We start from the raw sequence: 19,252 nt of genomic DNA, 5'->3' as shown, positions 1-19,252 counted from the left end.
TATGTGGTGGTCCCAGTACCTTTTCTGCACGATGAGGTTGATGTTTCGCAGGGCCACGTACTGCAGCTCCGGTTCGGCCGACAGCAGTGTGACCAGGGGCGGGGCCAGCTTCTTGAGCAGCGTGCCATAGTAGTCCAGGTCCTTGGACAACATCTCCATGAACTTCATCAGCACCTTCACAGCAGACAACACTACAGCGGAGTTGGCGTGGGAGAGCCTGGGGGTGACCCGCTCACAGATGCTGCGGTCCATTCCGAGAGGGACAAATAGGAGAGACAAGCAAGGGGAAACACCCTGTTTTTAGTTATCAAGATAGCTTGTCTTCTGTAGGAGGAAGACCTAGCTTCTGGTTCTGTTTCCTGCTAACTGACCCCAAGCAGCTTAAAACCACTCTGAACCTCAAGTTTCCTCATCTAAAAAAATGGAGATGATGATGCCAACTTCACACAGTTGCTGGTGGCCTGGCAGTCAGTAAACACTGGATGAATGTCAACTCACGCCCTTCTGTTGTGAGGGCATTCAAAAGGGGCAGGAGGGCTTCCCTGGTGGCGTAGCGGTTGAGAGTCTGCCTGCCGATGCAGGGGACATGGGTTCGTGCCCCGGTCTGGGAGGATCCCGCGTGCCGCAGAGCGGCAGGGCCCATGAGCCACGGCCGCTGAGCCTGCGCGTCCGGAGCCTGTGCTCCGCAACGGGAGTAGGCCACAACAGTGAGAGACCCGCGTACCGCAAGAAACAAAAACAAAAAAAAAGGGGCAGGATACCATGTTGGTTAGGACCAAGAGTCAGGGGAGACCCAGCTGGGTGACCTAGGTGATTTCTTCCACCTCCCTAAGTCAGAGTTTCCCTACCTGTAAAACGGGGACAGTGATGGGGCTGCCTTCACAGAGTTTCTTTAAAGATTATCTAACGCGTAGGAAGCACCCAGCAGAGTCCCAGGCACCCAGTAAGAATTCAACGAGTGGTGGCTCTCATGCTGTCCACCTCTTTCCTCAGCCCGCAGTGACCAAGATCTCTCTGTCAGCTCCCAGGTCAGGCCCTGGCTTCTGTTCTGTGCCCTCAGTGAGCAGTGCGCTGACTGCCTGAAGCAACACCACTGTCAACCTGCTGGCTCTGTGTCTGAGGATGGTCTGTGGGGCAAGGCCTGGAAAGAAGCCCCCCGGAGGCCTGGGGCCAGCTCATGGTTGGAGCCTCCCACCCCAGGGCCTGGCGAGGCTGGCAAGCAAGGGCAGCCTCCTACCTCTGGGCCTCCCGGTCATCCTTGGGTGTGTAGTTGGCCAGGCAGTCCAGGATGAAGATCTGGCCCCACTCGGTGCACTCGTTCAGGGCTGTCAGCAGCTTGTTAATGGACTGCGGGTTCAGATCGAGCAAGTTGCTGCTGGGGTGAGATTCGGCGATCTCCGAGAGGGCAGCCACTGCGTTTGCCACCACCTGGTTGAGAGGGTAGAAGGGACAGAGTCTGGGATGCTGCTCTCAGGCCAGGGAGGTAGTGAGGCTAATGATGTTGGCCAGTCAGAGCTCAAACATCCTGAAAGGAATATGACCTGAAGGGCAGGGTCTGGAGCACCGAGACCCACTCCAAGCACGCACCCTACTGACTCCTCTGTAAGCTGAAACTAAAGTCAGTGCACCTGACAATAAAGAAAAACACAAAACAAGAAAGATCTAGCTCCAAGTTCCTGCAACAGATAGTGCTCCCTGCTACCTAACACGGAGTCCCGCTCTACCAGCTACAGCAGCTCACTGTGGGAGCTGACAACTGTGCTTCTCAGAGCTAGAAGGTTCCTCCTGCAGAGCCCCTCAGGGGCTGGAGCACAGAGGGGTTGCCAGATGAAGCTCTGGGGCTGCAACCCATTTCCACCAGAGCAGCTGTTTTTATGTGTTTTCTGCGTGGTTTTCAACTTTCCCGTAATCAAGCAATGCTCCCACGGCCATCGTCGTACTGGCCACTCGGCACCCACATGTGATCAGTGTTTCAGAGGGACACAGAATGAGACGTCTGGGCCGGGTGGGTTGTATACTTCATTTTAAACATGGCCCTACCGAACTGTTCTCCAAACTGCTGCCATCACCAGCCGTGAGGAGACCAGCTCCCCTCCCAGCTGCTTTCTGGTGCCCTGTCCTCCAGGCTACACTACTTCAAGGGTGATTCTCTACAACCATGCAAAGAAGTGAGGAAAGGGAGAAGTACCTCACATTCAGAGCTCTCTGACAGTCTTGGTGAGAGGACGGTGACAATGACAGTGACTGGAAGGGGAAGGAGGGTACTAGTCTTGGGTGCACACCCACTGTGTGCCAGGCGATGCCAGGCACATTACCTTAACGGCTTAAGCCTCCCAACACCCCCAGCAGTCATGCAGAATTAGATCCATCTTACTAATGAAGAAAAGAGGACTCTGGAAGGTTAGGTAGGATGCCTGAGGTCACACAGCTCCTTAAAGAGGGCTGTGCAGAGAAGGGAATCCAGGTCTAGCTCACTCCAAAGATGGCGCCCAAACCACTGCGGGTAGGAAAACAGCTAGCCCACCCCGCAGGGCTCTGACTTCCAAGAACTGGGGCTGCCTGGTGGAGGGTCAAGCAGAGGTCTTCCCAAGCAACCCTGGAGGTGGTGGAGGCGGCAGGGTGGGTGGCAGAGACTTACCATGGGGTTAGAGTCAGAGATGAGGTCTTTAAGGGTATCCAGGAAGCCCTGGTCCTCTACCAGCTGGGCATTGATGTCGTGGAGCTTGGCCACGCACACGGCCGCTGTCTTGCGCACATATGGGTCCTCGTCCTTCAGGCACTTCCGGAGTGGCTCGCATAGGTACTCTGTGATCTTGTCAACACGGATGCAGCCCATGGTCCGCACAGCCAGGGCCCGGATCAGGGGGTTGGGGTCCTCACAGTCCTGAGGGAAACCAGCCATTGGCCGAGGGCAGGGGCGAGCTGAGCAATATTAGACAGCTGCTGTGGGATCTCCCACCGACTGCGGCCAACAGCACCAAAAGTAAGTGCCGTGTGTTTAGCATGTAGCATCTGTCAGATACCAGGCTTTGTACTGTTCCCTCTGATCCTCACAGCAGACACACAATACTGTTCCCATTTCACAGGTGAGGGAGCTAAGGCCCTCAGGAAGGTCAGGAGCTCACCCGGTCACAGAGCAGAGCCACAATTCAAGCCGCGTCCACCCAGCACCACAACCCTCAATCTTCCCACTGGGCCACAGAACCCTCATTCGCCCACATCTAAGCATCGACAGGGCTGGGGAGCTAAGGTTTTAAAGGTGCACAGAGCTGACGACGCAAGTCCCTGTTTCTCCTCAATCTGGAGGACAGAACATGCAGAAAGGAGCGAAGTCTAGAAGGGCAATACGGAAGCCCTCAGACACATGCTGCATCCTCAGCTGGCAAATGACACAGGGCCATGGCTCACCCCAGGGCACACGGGGATCGAAAGGCCTGGGGCGACCTCACATGGAATGAGTTAGCAGGGTCTGTAGCATCAGATTTTCTGGAGACAACGGGAGCCCTCTGCTGGAGGAAGAGGCCCCCAGGCTGGAAGTCAGACGGCCTGGAAAGGATCCTCCATGTTTCTACCCAGGGCTGTAGCGCCCCACCCCGGGAGACTGAGGGGAGATGGAGCAGTGAGCACCCAGCCCCACACCAAGCTTCTACTTACCTTCACAAAGGTGTTGACGGCCATGATGGCCATGTCGGGCTGACTCTTGGCATAGTTCATCAAGTACAGGTACACCAGCTTTTTCAGCTCCAGGTTGTCCGTCTGCATACAGTTCACCACGTCGGGGAAGAGGGCACTGGCAGGTCAAAGTAGCGTCAATGTGGGAAAGGTGAAAAAAAGAAGAGGAAGACTTTTCAGGCAGCTAATGGGGGCTGGGGAGGAGGGTGAGTGGGAAGGAGGGAAGGAAAACATAACAGGACTTCTTAGTAAAAGGCAGGGCAACAGCTCCATTAACGTGAACATCTGTTGGTAGAAATGGAATTCCAAAGGGTGATTTTAAAACCAAAGAAGTCCTCTGTTCTTTACACAGGGTTCAAACATGAGCTCTAAAGCCCATCTGACCTGGCTCAAACCCAGCTCTGCCTCTTGCTGGCTGAATCAAGTTGGGAAAATTCTTTTATCCCCAGTTTCAGTTTCCTCATTTGCAAGAAAGATATAACAAAACCCCATTTCACAGGGCCCTTGTGATAATTGAAAGAGACAACATACTTAAGGTATCTAGTCCTTGACATCTAGGAGGTGCTACAGAAATGAAAACGATTGTTTTTCCTTCTCTGATACTTGACATGGCCACTTATATTGGGCTGCTGGTTGCAGAGGGCTTAGGGGAGCAGGGGTAGGCTGGGCTGCAGTCACTACAAGGCACCCACTAAGAACCAGCCCATGTGTACAGAGCACGCGCTACACACCAGGCTTGGTGCTAGGGGCTTTACATAATGATCTTGTTTAACAGCCCTGAGAAGTCAGTGGATTATCCCCACTTTATGGAAGACAATACTGAGGTTCACAAATATCAAACAACTGCCTAAGGCACCAGGTCTGAGTCACAGCCCATGCTCAGGACCACTGTTATACTGGGCAGAACCCTTCCCAACATGGTACCCCACAGTCCCGGGGTCACAGGCCCCTTGACATGTGAAATATGGTTAGTGGTCAATTTTCTGTCTCTGGAATTATCTATCACCCCCCTTCTCAATTTTCGTGATTTTATGGGCGAGGACCCAGTAACACAGACTTAAGAGGTCAAAGTGAATTTCCTGAGCCCCGACAGGCAGGAGAGTCCAGTCAGTGCTGAAGCTGATGCATCACCTTGGAAGATGACGAACCAGGAAAGGGGGGAGCTGAGAGGCCTGACTTGCTCTTTTGGGCCCGTCACATCAGCAAAACAAGCTCATTTGAGATGACAGGGGTGCCTCCTCTGTGACAGGGGTGTTCTAGTTGAAGGAAAGCAGCTTTGTCCTGGGAAGAATCTGTTTTGGAAGGAGGCCCAGTTTTCCAGCAGACACCTGATTCCTTTGCCACTGTGTCCTCAGCAGGTTTCTCTGCAGAACTGTTTCTACTGTGCGCTGTCAGGAGGCCCCTTGATGAGCATGGCAATGGGACAGGCAAATCCATGGAGAAGTCCGGAGCTGTGGGTTCCTGCTGAGGGATCCAGATGGGGAGCTGCTCCACGTCAGCACCCAGGCCTATGAGGCACAGGACTGGGCACCAAAAGGGCCCAAAGGAGAGGGAATGGGGGAAAGCACCCTGGGTCTGGATTTCAGAAGGGCTGAGCATGAGTCCAGTTCCTCCATTAACCACGTGACCATGGGGCAGTCATTGTTTCTGGTTTCTTTGGCAGGAAAAATATCCTTACCTACAGTATGGGAATTGCTAGGAAAATATTTAAAAGTGTTTTGCTGACTCTCAAACACTGTGCAAGTGTTAAGTTGTCACAGAACCCAGCTCCTGTCCTTGGGGACTCAACAATGTGGTGGGCAGGTAAGCACAAGTATACATAAGAAGAGGACAGTCTACAATTAGTGCCAGGCGACAGGAACACAGCAAATGCTGCGTGTTCAGGGTAGTCAGCCGGCATGATGAGGGAGGCAGCAGTGTAAATGGACAAGGGGAAGGGACATTCCAGGCTGGGGAGATGTGTGAGCAAAGGAGTGGCCACAATTCTACATGTGATGTGCTCTGGCAACAGATGCACACCAGGGGATGCAAACTGACAACAAATTTAACAAGCCCAACATGCAGGTGTGTTTTACTTGCACAGTGTTTATTTGTTTGTTTAGTATTATCTGGCAATTTTTTTTTTTTTTTTTTTTTGCCGCACCACATGGCTTGTGGGATCTTAGTTCCCTGACCAGGGATTGAACCTGGGGCCACAGCAGTGAAAGCGCCAAGTCTTAACCATTGGACTGCCAGGGAATTCCCTCATCTGGCAATCTAAAACAAGGAGATTTAAAATGAAAAATCCAGATTCCCCGTTCTTTTTAAAAACCAAAAGACCTGGTCCCACTGGGGTCATTTTCCCCAGCAGGCAGCATCCTCTGGAGTTCCTGACAGGGCTCACAGCACATCCACTGCATTGCCTGTTCCCTTTTCGACCTAGCCCACTTCACTTGCTCCATTACTGCCTGACCCCATCAACATCTGAGCACATGACCCCTCTGCAAACAAAACCTTCTATTTGGAAAGATCTGCGAAGGGAGCTACACCAGGGGAGACATGGGTCCCTAGGGATATCTTAAAGGAGGGATCGAACTGGACCCAAGCTCAAAAGCTTCCCTCTGTCAGCTGCCTCGAGCTGCCAGCCAGCCTACCCCTGCACACCTGACATCTTTGCCCACGGTCATGGACGCAATCACTTTCTTCACCGCCTCCTTCTTCTTCTCCTTCTTGTCACTGTTCAGTTCTGCCTTCAGCTCGAAGATCTCCCCTAAAAAAGGAGGCAGCATCAGTGATCCATTTCCACTCTGCCAAGGGGCGATTCCCAGTCCCCAACTTCCAAAAGAATGGGAGGGAGGCAGGCAAGACACTCTGTGCTGCCCGCTGAAGGCAGCTTCAGGCCCTGGCCCTGGGTGGGCAGGCAGAAACAACTGAATTATCAGGAAGGAAGGTTGGAGATCGCGTCAGATCGAGGGGAGAGGAGCCATGGAAGCTACAGAGGTTCTGAGGGAGACAAAAAATTTGCTGCCAGGTCCTGCTCAGCCAGATGGCTAAAAACATGCCGAGGGAAGCAAAGCTCTCCTCAGCCACCCACACCCAAAGCCCTCAAAGCAGTGTGGGATGGAACCTGGGGACTTAAGGTGTGAGGGAAAAGGGCAGGATTTGCTCAGGCTTTTCCTGTTTTCCTAGCGCTTCGAGTTAAAAGAGCTCACTCAGGGTTTCACTTCCTGATCCACAAGTGGTTGCTCGGCTCTGAAAATGGGAATTCAGCTGTCCCACGAGGGCTCTAGCATTTAATAAACTGTTCTTAAGAACTTGATGATCTGGAAAAAGCAAACAAGGAAGTAGGACTGTTCAGGGCCCTGCCATGGAGAGGTAGTCAGGGGCCTGATAACCCCAATAACAGGTTAAGAGGGCAGATGCTGGAGTGAGACAGACCTCCTGCCCTTAAACCAGCTGCAGCCAGCCTTTCCTGAGCCTTTCTCTAAGCCAGGCACCTCCCTAACTTCTTCCCACACCTTTTCTCATTGCATCCTCACAACAACTCCACACTTGCCCGCATTTTGCAGATGAGCAAATGGAGGCCAGAAGAGGTTCAGGAACTTGCCCAAGGACACAGCCATGAGGAGGAAGGCTAAGATTCAAAACCAGGTCTGCCAGCTCCAAAGCCCATGTGCTCTGGCCGACCCAGGACATTCACCCTGCTTCTCTGAAACCATTTCCTTGTCTGTACTCTCTGCCTTGCCTGGGGTCTTGACTCTTCTCATGTAACAGATGCAAAACGCTCAGCTCAGTGCCTGGCACTCAGTGGCCTGCATTAAAGGTGGTCACTATTATTACTAATTTACCACGTGAACCTCTGTCTTGGCTCCCTCTTTTGTAGGAGAGTCCCGGGCTTCCCTCTCAAGTTACTTGGGTTGGGGGTGAAGCAGAAACTATCATGTGGGGGGAAGTGCTAGAAGAAGTTCTAGATGGATTTACAGTGAAAAAAAGAAAACTAACAGGGTTTTTTTGTTGTTCTTTTTTGTTGTTGTTGTTTGTTTTGTTCTTTTTAAAAAAATTTTTTTAATGACTGAACAATGCGGTGTTCAGCAAAGACTTGAGATGAGAGACAGTAAGCAGGTTAATTAAGAACAATCATGCAGCACAGCCCGGGCAAGGCCACATTGAGGATATTGCTCAACAGAGCCAGAAGGAATCTGCAGACCTTGCAGTTCAAATCCAAGGCTCTGGAGAGCTGAAGGAACACACGCCCTTCTCCTCCAAGGGACTAAGGGGGCTGTGTCCCTGCTATGGGATCCAACAGACCATGTGACTGACCCTGGGCCTTGCTGCTGGGCTGCCCCTGCTTTGTTTGAGGTGTTTGGCCAGATTCAGTACAACTGGCAGTCAACTGATGGATCTAGGCCCGAGTCACCTTGGCCCCAAGAAGGCTAGTGAGGTGATCCCGGGATCTGCCTGCTTCAGAAATGCCTCCTTCCTATAATGTGCCCCAAATCCAACCAGTTACCAAGCCTACCTCCTCAATCACATACGAGGCATCCAATTCTATCCCCAACACCCCTGCCTTCCTCCCCAGCTCAGGCAGCATCATCTCTCATGCGAACTGTGGTTCTGATCTCCCTGCCTCTCCACAGCCTCACCCACTTCGATCCTTGATTAGAATCTGCCTCTGACCTCCTCCTGCCTAAAACCATCAATGATGTCAAATTTGGTCCCAGATATTTCTCTAGACATTCTCCTCAAAAGAAAACCCATAAAAAAAACCCCACTACTGACACCTCAGTTTACTCGGCACTGTTCACCCACTTTGACCTGGCTCGCCAGGCACCACAAACCTCTCCAACCTTTCTTCCATCACACTCTTCAGTAACTTGTGCCTAGGCTTTCCTTTCCCTGATGGACCTGGGACAGCACTCACTCCACCCCATTTTATCTGTCTAGCTCCACCCCAACCCTCCCACGGGCCCCGCCCCTCCCTTATCACAGCACCCACTGCCCTTTAGAGTGATCACTACTTAATAAACTGTCCTCTCAGGCTTCCCTGGTGGCGCACTGGATAAGAATCTGCCTGCCAATGCAGGGGACACAGGTTTGATCCGTGGTCCGGGAAGATCCCACAGGCCGCGGAACAACTAAGCCCGTGCGCCACAACTACTGAGCCTGCGCTCTAGAGTCCGCTCGTCACAACTACTGAAGCCCATGCGCCTAGAGCCCGTGCTCCACAACAAGAGAAACCACCACAGTGAGAAGCCCGCACACCACAACGAAGAGGAGTCCCTGCTCGCCACAACTAGAGAAAGCCTGCGTGCAGCAACGAAGACCCAACACAGCCAAAAATAAATAAATAAAAATTTTTTAAATTAAAATAAATAGATAAATAAATAAATAAACTGTCCTCTCTGCCCAAGGGCAAGCAAAGCCAGGTCAGAGACTCCATTTGTCTCCTCCACTGCACATGCAAGAGACACAGGAAAACTGGCTGGACTGAGAAATGAACCACCTGATGAGGGGACTGCAGGTCCTGGCTCAGCTGACCCAACAACAAACTCTCCTCATCTGGTCAGCAGGCGAGTGTTAATCTCACCTGGAGGGAAGGAAGGAGGAAGGAAGGGCCAGCCAGAAAGATTGCTTACAGGGTTAAAGCACATTTGTCAGCCACTACAACCAACTCCATTTCCCGAAAAGCAAAATCCTGTAATACCCAAACAATACAAGACTAGCTTAGCAAATTTTGATGCAGCAACTCAACAGACTGAGTCTTCAGAACTGTGGGGAAACGTTTATGATAATGCTAGATGAAAAACAGGATATAAACTCTGACTTCAACCACGTAAAACATGTGCCCAACGATAAGAACCAAACATGCACAGATACCACACTGTGCAGTTGCTGACAGGATTGTGTGTTTTCTTTCCTCTGGGCGGTGGGGCGTCATTTTTCACAATTTAAAGCCATAGGGAACAAAAGAGGGCTTTTTTCTATACGTGGAGCTAATGCTTTTTCCTTCTGGAATTCTGAAAGAAGTAGTCATACTTCTTACACCATCCGCAGTTCAAATTTCCGGATTCACAAGGTTCAAAATGCTCTCAGTGATTCTTGCCACTTGCTTCCAGGCCTCCACACGCCCTCACCCCCCACTACCACAGGGAGCAAGCAGAAGGGTCGGGCAAGGAAAGAAGAGGATAAGACCCCACAATGGGGATGTCCCTGCTGGTGCAGTGGTTAAGAATCCGCCTGCCAATGCAGGGGACACGGGTTTGAGCCCTGGTCCGGGAAGATCCCACATGCCACAGAGCAGCTAAGCCCGTGCACCACAACTACTGAGCCTGCATTCTAGAGCCGGCGAGCCACAACTACTGAGCCCGCGTGCCATGACTACTGAAGCCCACACGCCTAGAGCCCGTGCTCTGCAACAAGAGAAGCCACTGCAATGAGAAGCCCGTGCACTGCAATGAAAAGTAGCCCCCACCTGCTGCAACTAGAGAAAGTCCGTGTGCAGCAACGAATACCAAAGGCAGCCAAAAAAAAAAAAAAAAAAAGAAAAGACCCCACAATGAAACAAACAGTACCTTTCTTGGTTGTGGTGAAATATTTTGAGTCCGTCATTTTGGTCCCTTATCTGTGGCCAGACTCTGCAAGACAGAAAAGAGGTAACTTGCCCTTGTGTTCCATTCCATTTTCATTTCACAAGAGGGGAGAGGGATCCAGTGCACGCCTGATGAGGGGAGATAGCTTCTCATCTCTTTACTGGGCAAATGAACTGTTAGATAATGGCTGATTAGATTTTGGAGGGTAATTCCGAAGGATCTATCAAATTTTAAAATGTGCGTATTCTTTGACCCAGCGATTTTACTTCTAGGAATCTCTCCCACAGAAATATCTGCACAGGATAAAAGGGTTTTATATCCTGCAGCACTGTCCATAACAATATACCACTGGAAATAACTTAAATGTCCATCGGTAGGGAATGGCTCAATACTTTGGAAGAGTCCACAGATTAAAAAGCACTGAACAATCATGGTTACAGCAGCCCCTCTGTGGTGCTCACTCTGCCCAGCACTAAGTGCTTCTCACATGTGAACTCACTGAAGCCTCATCACAGCCTCATGGAAGTACTATTGCTATCATTGCCTATATAGTCAAAGGAGCTTGGAAAACGCCAAGGTTAAAAAGCTAGAGAGATTTCTTCTCTACCCAACTTTTCCAAGCTTCTCTAAACAGTGATAGGCACTATTCACCTCTAGAGAGGGCTAGAAACTACACACTGCAGACTCTACAGCACTCCCCAAATCTGACTGGTCAGTTTTCTCAAAGCACCTCTCAGGACACCTCCTAGGGTAAAACTCACACTGTGAAGTACTGGTCTAAGGCAACAGGGCAAAGAAAGTACCAAGGCCCTCTCATTCATTCAACAATTTGCTGAGCATTTACGATGTAACTTCAATAGTTTTTCCTGGTCAACAGATGAGATATAAGAAGCTACACAGGAGCCAAGTACCCTGGATGCATGGCAGAGGCTTCAGGGGTTGTTCTAACATTTATTAAGAAGCTATCATTTACTGAACCCCTATTAAAGCTTTACAAACATTATCTCATTTAATTCTACCAATAAAGTAATTGCTTTTACCCCCTTTTTAGATGAGGAAACTGAGGCTCAGGGATGTTAATTAACTTGCCCAAGGTCACATGGCTTGTAAATGGCTGGACTGGGAGACAATTTCAGGTCCATCTGAGCTCAGGACCTGTGCTCTAGAGAGGAGGGAATTCTGCTTCCCCATCTGAGAGAAAGGACAGAACCCTGAGAGTGGCTTAAGGACTCAGTCCAAAAAGCCATGAGACTTTCAACTTCCAGTCCTACCTATAGTTTCACATGGTACATAAAACCACACAACCCAAAGAACAGACATTTGCATGGAGAAAACTCACTCACTTGGTCCCTTCTGTTGCCTCTATAGAAGAGACTCAAACATGTAAACCATTAATATCTTCTTTCAATTCACTGCTATCAGTAGGGGGAGATTAAGGTTACTCTTGAGATGGATGTGAGGAGTCAAGGAACATCTCAAAAGTCTCTGGAGGGACTTCCCTGGTGGCGCAGTGGTTAAGAATCCACCTGCCAACGCAGGGGACATGGGTTCAAACCCTGGTCCGGGAAGATCCCACATGCCGCGGAGCAACTAAACCAGTGCACCACTACTACTGAGCCTGAGCTATAGAGCCCATTGGCCACAACTAATGAAGCCCGTGCGCCTAGAGCCCATGCTCCACAACAAGAAAAGCCACCGCAATGAGAAGCCCATGCACTGCAACAAAGAGTAGCCCCACCTCTGCACCTAGAGAAAGCCCATACGCAGCAACGAAGACCCAACACAGCCAAAAATAAATAAATAAAATAAATAAATTTATTTTATAAAAAATCTCTGGAAACAATGGCAACACAGCTCCCCTGCAGCCCAACTGTATTTTTCCAGTTTAAGCCTGTATTTATGGCAGGATGGCAACAGGGCTGTTTCCCAACTGAGACACCTGCCCATAGGTTTTGTTTCAGTAACCAACAGGGAACCGATAAGTACTGCCTCAGGGCTGCCTTAAAGCCTTTGTGGATCCCATTAGGATAAAGGAATAAAGGCTTCACTGACAAAAGTATAAAGAAAAAGACACAATTCCACATTCCTTTTGCTTTGTCAGGTTGAAAAGGGATGATGGCACTTCGTGGGAGCTGTGGGAAAGAGCAGAAGAGACCGGTGTCTGCTGATGCCAGTGCCAATGCGGGGCCACTAACTGCCAGTCTCGGCAGCGGGAGTCAGGGCTGCAAACAGATCCACAAAGGCAAGGACCCAAGTCGGCCTGGTCCACAGCTGCATCCATCCTCCACACAAGCGTGGCCAGGGTTCAGTCAATAGTTGTTGAAAGAAATGAAAAGTAGCCACTGAAAAGCCCAGGAACCCTCAGCCTGCTCTCCGACAGCTGTGAGGTAACTATATAAGCATTTGTTTCCTACCGCAGTTTACATACATTAAAAATAATTTCATTTTGAGCACAGAGAAAGCCATTTTCTCAGAGAAACCTCACCAACCTAGAGGTTCTTTGTGGAGCTCTGAGAATGAGCAGGTAAAGAAGGCAATGGCACGTCTGTCACACAATAAAAGGCTGTATGGCTTCAGAAGTCACAGGCCTGAGAGCATAACCAGAGGTATCCAGAATAGGAGAGTACCTTGGGTTTCCCAAGGTTAAATTTAGTTGAAGAAGAGGGATCAATGAAGGCAAGAGGGGCTAAAAATCACAAGCCAAAAAAATCACAGAAAGTAACGTACAAACCCCTCCAACGTTAAATCTAGAAGGAAATCAAAGTGAACAAAGCAAAAACTACCTTAGATGTCCAACTTCAGCGCTGCCCAGAAATTCTTCCTTCTCTGGTAGAGGAGGGTGTCACAGGCGTTCCCCTCATCTGCAGGCACAACACAACATCCAAGGGCCCTGAATTCCCAGAACACAGCCTGGCAGATCTGTGTTGGATGCAACCACCCAGATGGAGGAAAGGGTGGGAAAATTTCTCTTTGGGGGATTAAAAAAAGCAAGAGAGCTGCAGGGTCAGCTAGTGAAGCCACCACAGCTGCTGATGCCCCTACAGCTGGAGCTTTTGATGACACTCTTCCTTTTACAGGTGCTAAGCAACTACTCACAAACTTAAACCGCCATCCCATGTGACGGCTGGCGCTGGTGGCCTCTTTCCTCCGCAGTATCTATTTCGCATATCCCTCTGCAGAGGGCCCAGTGGGACTGCTGATGCAGAAATTGTATCCCTCTGAAGTTGTTTCACATACAGGAAATTAAGGTAGAGGAGGAAGGAGAAGATGGAGAGAAATGAAAATGCTTTTGCAAAGCCACCCCAGAGCACCGATGAAAAAACCTCACCTCACCATGAAAGATCACCAGCACCATGTGGATCTACTGAGGGTGGCTACCTCCGCATGTTCTTTCACCGCAGTTGCCTAGGGTATCAGCGCAAGAGAGATTTTTCATTCTCTCTGCAGGAATGGAAAAAACCCTACAGTTCAGTCAGACTTTGAGCTCAGACTTGCAGATGCCACAGGAAAGACTGGTGCTTTTCTTGGCCCTGCTCTCAGCCGTTGCTATGCATTGTATCCCTGCTAATGGAGGCCACAGGGGCCAAGACTCTGACCATGTACATGAGCCACAATTGAAAGCAAGCAGCCAATTTAGGCAAGAAAAAGCTTAGGGTTTGGATTCCATCTTCGGAAGTGGCAGAGCGCATTAAAAAAAGCAATAATTGGAGGGAATTTTTGTTTCAGAAGCTGCTCTGGCCAATGTGATGAGTCACTTCTGCTAAGGATACAACATTCTATGCTGGGATACCCCTCAGTTTCAGTATTTACAGGCCAAGGAATGCCTGAAGGGGATGGCACTGTCCAAATTCAAAGCGGGGCACACCTGGGACCAGTTTGTCTTTGGAGGAGACACTGCTGCTGTCCCCACCTCTGTCCTCCCTCCCCACATCCATTCTCAGTAGATGACTCTGATGCCACAATCCCAGGGCCAGTTCCTGTTAATCTCACTTTTTTCTTGGTTTTAAATCCTATTGACAAGGGCTGCTTCCCTTGTCACTAGGTGTAAAGAAATGAACTGAGTAATAAGGCCTGAAACAGAGTAGTTTTCTCCTACGTTTTCTAGAATTATAAAGAAGTCCTTGGTGAGAATCACTGACGTACTGGCCAGGGACAAAGATGTAATTTAAGAGTGGAAAAATGAGGTCCTAGGAAGAAAAGGAAAGGAAGAAAACTCACAAAAAATATTGTCAGCTAAAGACTGAATTTTAGCAACTGGAGTTAGGGTTGGGTTTAAGAAAAAAAGTCCTCAACACTTTTAAAATTTTTGCGTCATCACAAATCTAAATGTAATTTTATGACCAGGAGATTAAAAATATCTTTCTGTGTTTTAAGCTAGCAAAATGAATTTAAATCTATTAAAAAACACATTAAGGGACTTCCCTGGTGGTCCAGTGGTTAAGACTCCATGCTTCCAGTGCAGAAGGCATGGGTTAGATCCCTGGCTGGGGAACTAGGATCCCGCATGCCGCATAGCGCCACAAAAAAAAAAAAAAATTTTTTTTTGAGAAAATATTGAGGGACTTCCCTGGTGGCGCAGTGGTTAGGAATATGCCTGCCAATGAAGGGGACATGGGTTCGATCCTTGGTCCAGGAGGATCCCACATGCCGCAGAGAAACTGAGCCTGTGCGCCACAACTACTGAGCTGGCGCTCTAGAGCCTGTGCACCACAACTACTGAGCCCACATGCCACAACTACTGAGGCCCGTGTGCCTGGAGCCCGTGCTCCGCAATGGGAGAGGCCACCGCAGTGAGAGGCCTGTGCACAGCAACGAGGAGTGGCCCTTGCTTGCCGCAACTGGAGAAAGCCCGCACGCAGCAACGAAGACCCAACACAACCAAGATCAATAAATTAATTAATTAATTTTTTAAAAAAGAAAATATTGAATATATTTCAACTTTTCTCCAAGGTCTCAAACTTGCTAATAATAATTAACTGAAGAATACTGAGCTGAGGTTACAGTTTACTTCATCTCTACAATTCAACTTCATCTCTTAAAAATGGGGAACTTAGGGACTTCCCTGGTGGCGCAGTGGTTAAGAATCCACCTGCCAACGCAGGGGACAAGGGTTTGAGCCCTGGTCCAGGAAGATCCCACATGCTGCGGAGCAACTAAGCCCGTGCGCCACAACTACTGAGCCTGCACTCTAGAGCCCGCGAGCCGCAAATACTGAAGCCCGTGCACCTAGAGTCCGTGCTCCACAACAAGAGAAGCCACTGCAATAAGAAACCCTCGCACCGCAATGAAGAGTAGCCCCAGCCTGCCACAACTAGAGAAAGCCCATGCACAGCAACGAAGACCCAAAGCAGCCAAAGATAAATAAAAAAATAAATTAAAAAAAAATGGGGAATTTACCACTGACGGGATAATGTGAGAATGAAAGACACTGACAACTGCAAACATAAACATCGTAAATATGAAATTCTAGAATAAGCAGAAGAGGCAAAATTAACCTATAGTGACAGAAGTCTGATCAGTGGATGCTTCTAGGTGGGAAGGACTGATTTATGCGTGGGTGAAAGAACTCTAGGGGTGACGGAAATGATCTGTATTTTGATGCAGATACTGGCCAAACTGTACACATAAGAGCTGAGCATTTCACTTGGTGTAAATTAAACAAACATTAATTATTTTAAAAAAATAACAAAGTAGAACCCAATGCTGGAGAAGAAAAATAGAGCACTGTATAATCCAAAGGAAATAAAGCCTTTCTGAGTATGACATAAAATCAAGAAGTCTTAAAAGACCTATGAATTCAATTATATAAAAATCAAGTTTTCCTGCATGGCCAAAACCAATAAAAACCAAATGGCGTACAAAACAAAAGAAACACACACACAAAAAATGTTGCATCACATCACAAAAGCTTATTTTCCTTAATACATAAAAAGTGACTACAAAGAGAAGAATGGCGAAGGATGTGACCCATTCATAGAAAATGAAATACAACGATTTAGGCTTACTTGTAAGAGAAATGGAAATTACAATGAAATACCATCCATCAGCTATTGGACTGGTAAAGGCCCAGAAGTCTGCTAACACTCCTTGTTGGTGTTGATGTGGGGAAATAGATACCCTCATACGATGCTAGTGAGAGTCTAAATTGCTACAACCTCTATAGTAATTTGGCAACAGCAGCTACCAAAATTGCAAAGGTACTTACCCACTGACCTAGCAATTCTGCTTCCAGGAGTTTCTTCTATATGTATAAAACTATGTAGATACAGTTACTCATGTGGCATCCTTTATAATAGCAAAACACTGTAAACACCTTAAATGTCCTCCCACAGAGGACTGACTGGTTTAAAAAAGAAACGAAATTGAGCTATTTGTAATGAAGTGGATAGACCTAGAGTCTGTCATACAGAGTGAAGTAAGTCAGAAAGAGAAAGACAAATACCGTATGCTAACACATATATATGGAATTTAAGAAAAAAAAAAGTCATGAAGAACCTAGGGGTAAGACAGGAATAAAGACACAGACCTACTGGAGAACGGACTTGAGGATATGGGGAGGGGGAAGGGTGAGCTCTGACAAGGCGAGAGAGAGGCATGGACATATATACACTAACAAATGTAAGGTAGATAGCTAGTGGGAAGCAGCCGCATAACACAGGGATATCAGCTCAGTGCTTTGTGACCGCCTGGAGGGGTGGGATAGGGAGGGTGGGAGGGAGGGAGACGCAAGAGGGAAGAGATATGGGAACATATGTATATGTATAACTGATTCACTTTGTCATAAAGCAGAAACTAACACACCATTGTAAAGCAATTATACCCCAATAAAGATGTTAAAAAAAAAATTACGGCACTACATACAGACATGGGGAATACTGTGCAATCATGAAGAAGAATGAGGCAGTTCTACACGTACTTGTATGTAACACTCTCTAAGATATTAAGTGAAAAAAAGCAAGATGAAAAACTATATGTAGTATACTACCATTTCTATTAAAAATTAAAATATTAATAAAACATAAATACCAAGTGTTTGCAAATGCATGGACTATCCTTGAAAGGGTAAATAAGAAAAGTGGACAGTGGTTGCCTCAAGAAAGGAAGCTGGATTACTAATGGTTGGGGTAAGAGACTGACGCTTCATCGTTTACCTTTGTCTATCGTGGGAATTTTATATCCTATGCATGTATCATCTCTTTTAAACATAATGCAGTTTAGAAAACAATGGTGCATCTAATTCAAAACACTATCCCCACCCCCGGGCTCCTCCTTCAGTCTCTGCTCAAACACCATTGCCCCAGAGGACCCCTCTCCAGACCCAGAGGGGCAGAAGCCTCCTCGACATTTGAGTCAATCATACTGTGGACTTCTCCATAGCCCTCCTCACAACTCTAATTTAGGATCTTTCCTGTTTAATGCTGTCAACCCAGTGACTGGCACAATGTCTGACATATTCCAGGAGTTCACCAAATGTTTGCTGACAAAATGAAAGGACAGGTTCCCAGAGAAGCTAGAAAACCAAGGGCCCATAATAGATCAAAACAATAGGACTCCCTGATTGAGTGCCAGACAGCGACAACTGGGCAAACCGGGAACATGAGGCTTTGCAGCTAACTTTCCACAAACATGGCACGGCTGATCCAATGCCAAGATGGCTGCCAGGAATTCTAGCTTTGCTACCAACAGTTGTGTGACCCTGGGCAAATACCCCCCATCTCTGGGCCTTCCTTTCTCCAATTGTCAAACAAGAGAATTCAACCAGATCAATGGCTTTTCAAGCCCCACCCCCCATCACCCCATTTCTAAATTGTTTAAAATAAAAGTAGAACTGCTCTGATTGAAGTAACGGTGAGGGCCCAGAACCTGACTCATTTCACTATGCCCACTTTTCCCCCTCCTCACCAGGGGCCCTTCAGACACCCCATAGTTCCACAGAAAAAAGTTTGAAGACAAAGTTTAAAGGACAAGATCCCTCCTGCATCTCATGTTCTATGATTCCTTGCTAGAGGTGGAATCCACTTCCTCACCAGCGTGTTCTTCCTGGGTATCAAACAAGAGAAAATGGAGCATGATCATTCACAGAGCACGACAGAAAACGTTTCCAAGGGGACAAAAAAGAAAACAAATTCAGAATGCAGCCAGGGCCAGCAAACCTCATTAGGTCTTCAGTAGAAGGGAAAACAGTAACAAGCCAAGCAATTCCCCAAATGGCCAGCCAATGGCCAGGGGAGGACTTTTCTAGTCTCAGGGCAGTGGTTCATGTCAGAGCAGCCCATACTCTGCAGTCGGACAAGAAGCATGAAGTTGGCAGCACCAGCACAGTGGACTGCACGCCATCGGCATCCAGTGATGGAACCAGGGAGACTATCGGTGTAGTGAGACCAGCCAGAGAAGTTGAGGAAACGAAACGGGGAGAAAGACATCTGACAAGGTCTGATCCAGCTCCCAAGACCCATCTCTGAATTCAAGGATATCCGGGCAGGGAAAACTGATCCATAAAAGTCTGTGTTGGTGGCTTCCAACTTCAGTGCTGAATTTTACTGTTAAACCCTTGCCTGATGAACAGCTTTCAGAAACCTGCTCAAGGACAGTCAAGACTAAGCTAGGGGGACTTCCCTGGTGGCGCAGTGGTTAAGAATCCACCTGCCAATGCAGGGGACATGGGTTCGAGTCCTGGTCCAGGAAGATCCCACATGCTGTGGAGCAACTAAGCCCATGTGCCACAACTACTGAGCCTGCGTTCTAGAGCCCGCGAGCCACAACAACTGAGCCTGCGTGCCGCAACTACTGAAGCCCATGTGCCTAGAGCCTGTGCTCCACAACAAGAAGACCTCAGTGAGAAGCTTGCACACCACAATGAAGAGCAGCCCCCGCTCGCTGCAACTAGAGAAAGCCCGCGCACAGCAATGAAGAACCAACACAGAGAAAAATAAAATAAATAAATTGAAAAAAAAAAAAAAAGGAAAAGGTCCTCACAAGTCAGTACTAAAGTTCACATTACAGACAGGTAA

At 48.4% G+C, this 19,252-nt stretch overlaps 1 protein-coding gene across 2 annotated transcripts in view; it reads right to left on the bottom strand.

Moving 5' to 3' along the window:
- AP1B1 (adaptor related protein complex 1 subunit beta 1) overlaps window positions 1–19,252 on the bottom strand; it is a 53,256-nt gene that overhangs the window by 23,050 nt on the left and 10,954 nt on the right. The window contains exons 2-7 of one of the 2 annotated variants that reach the window (XM_082853023.1): window positions 10,224–10,286; window positions 6,316–6,421; window positions 3,655–3,790; window positions 2,639–2,884; window positions 1,238–1,428; window positions 20–241 (exon numbers count right to left, since the gene is read on the bottom strand). In XM_082853023.1, the coding sequence (XP_082709149.1) occupies window positions 20–241; window positions 1,238–1,428; window positions 2,639–2,884; window positions 3,655–3,790; window positions 6,316–6,421; window positions 10,224–10,260 (938 nt within the window). In that variant the 5' untranslated portion in view covers window positions 10,261–10,286. The remainder of the gene's footprint in view (window positions 1–19; window positions 242–1,237; window positions 1,429–2,638; window positions 2,885–3,654; window positions 3,791–6,315; window positions 6,422–10,223; window positions 10,287–19,252) is intronic. The other variant, XM_082853024.1, reaches the window with a different exon arrangement.

Source organism: Leucopleurus acutus, assembly GCF_964270905.1.
Source record: "Leucopleurus acutus genome assembly, chromosome: 13".
NCBI lineage: Eukaryota > Metazoa > Chordata > Mammalia > Artiodactyla > Delphinidae > Leucopleurus > Leucopleurus acutus.
The sequence above is the reverse complement of the archived record's forward strand: the minus strand, read 5'-3'. Positions and strand labels throughout refer to the sequence as shown.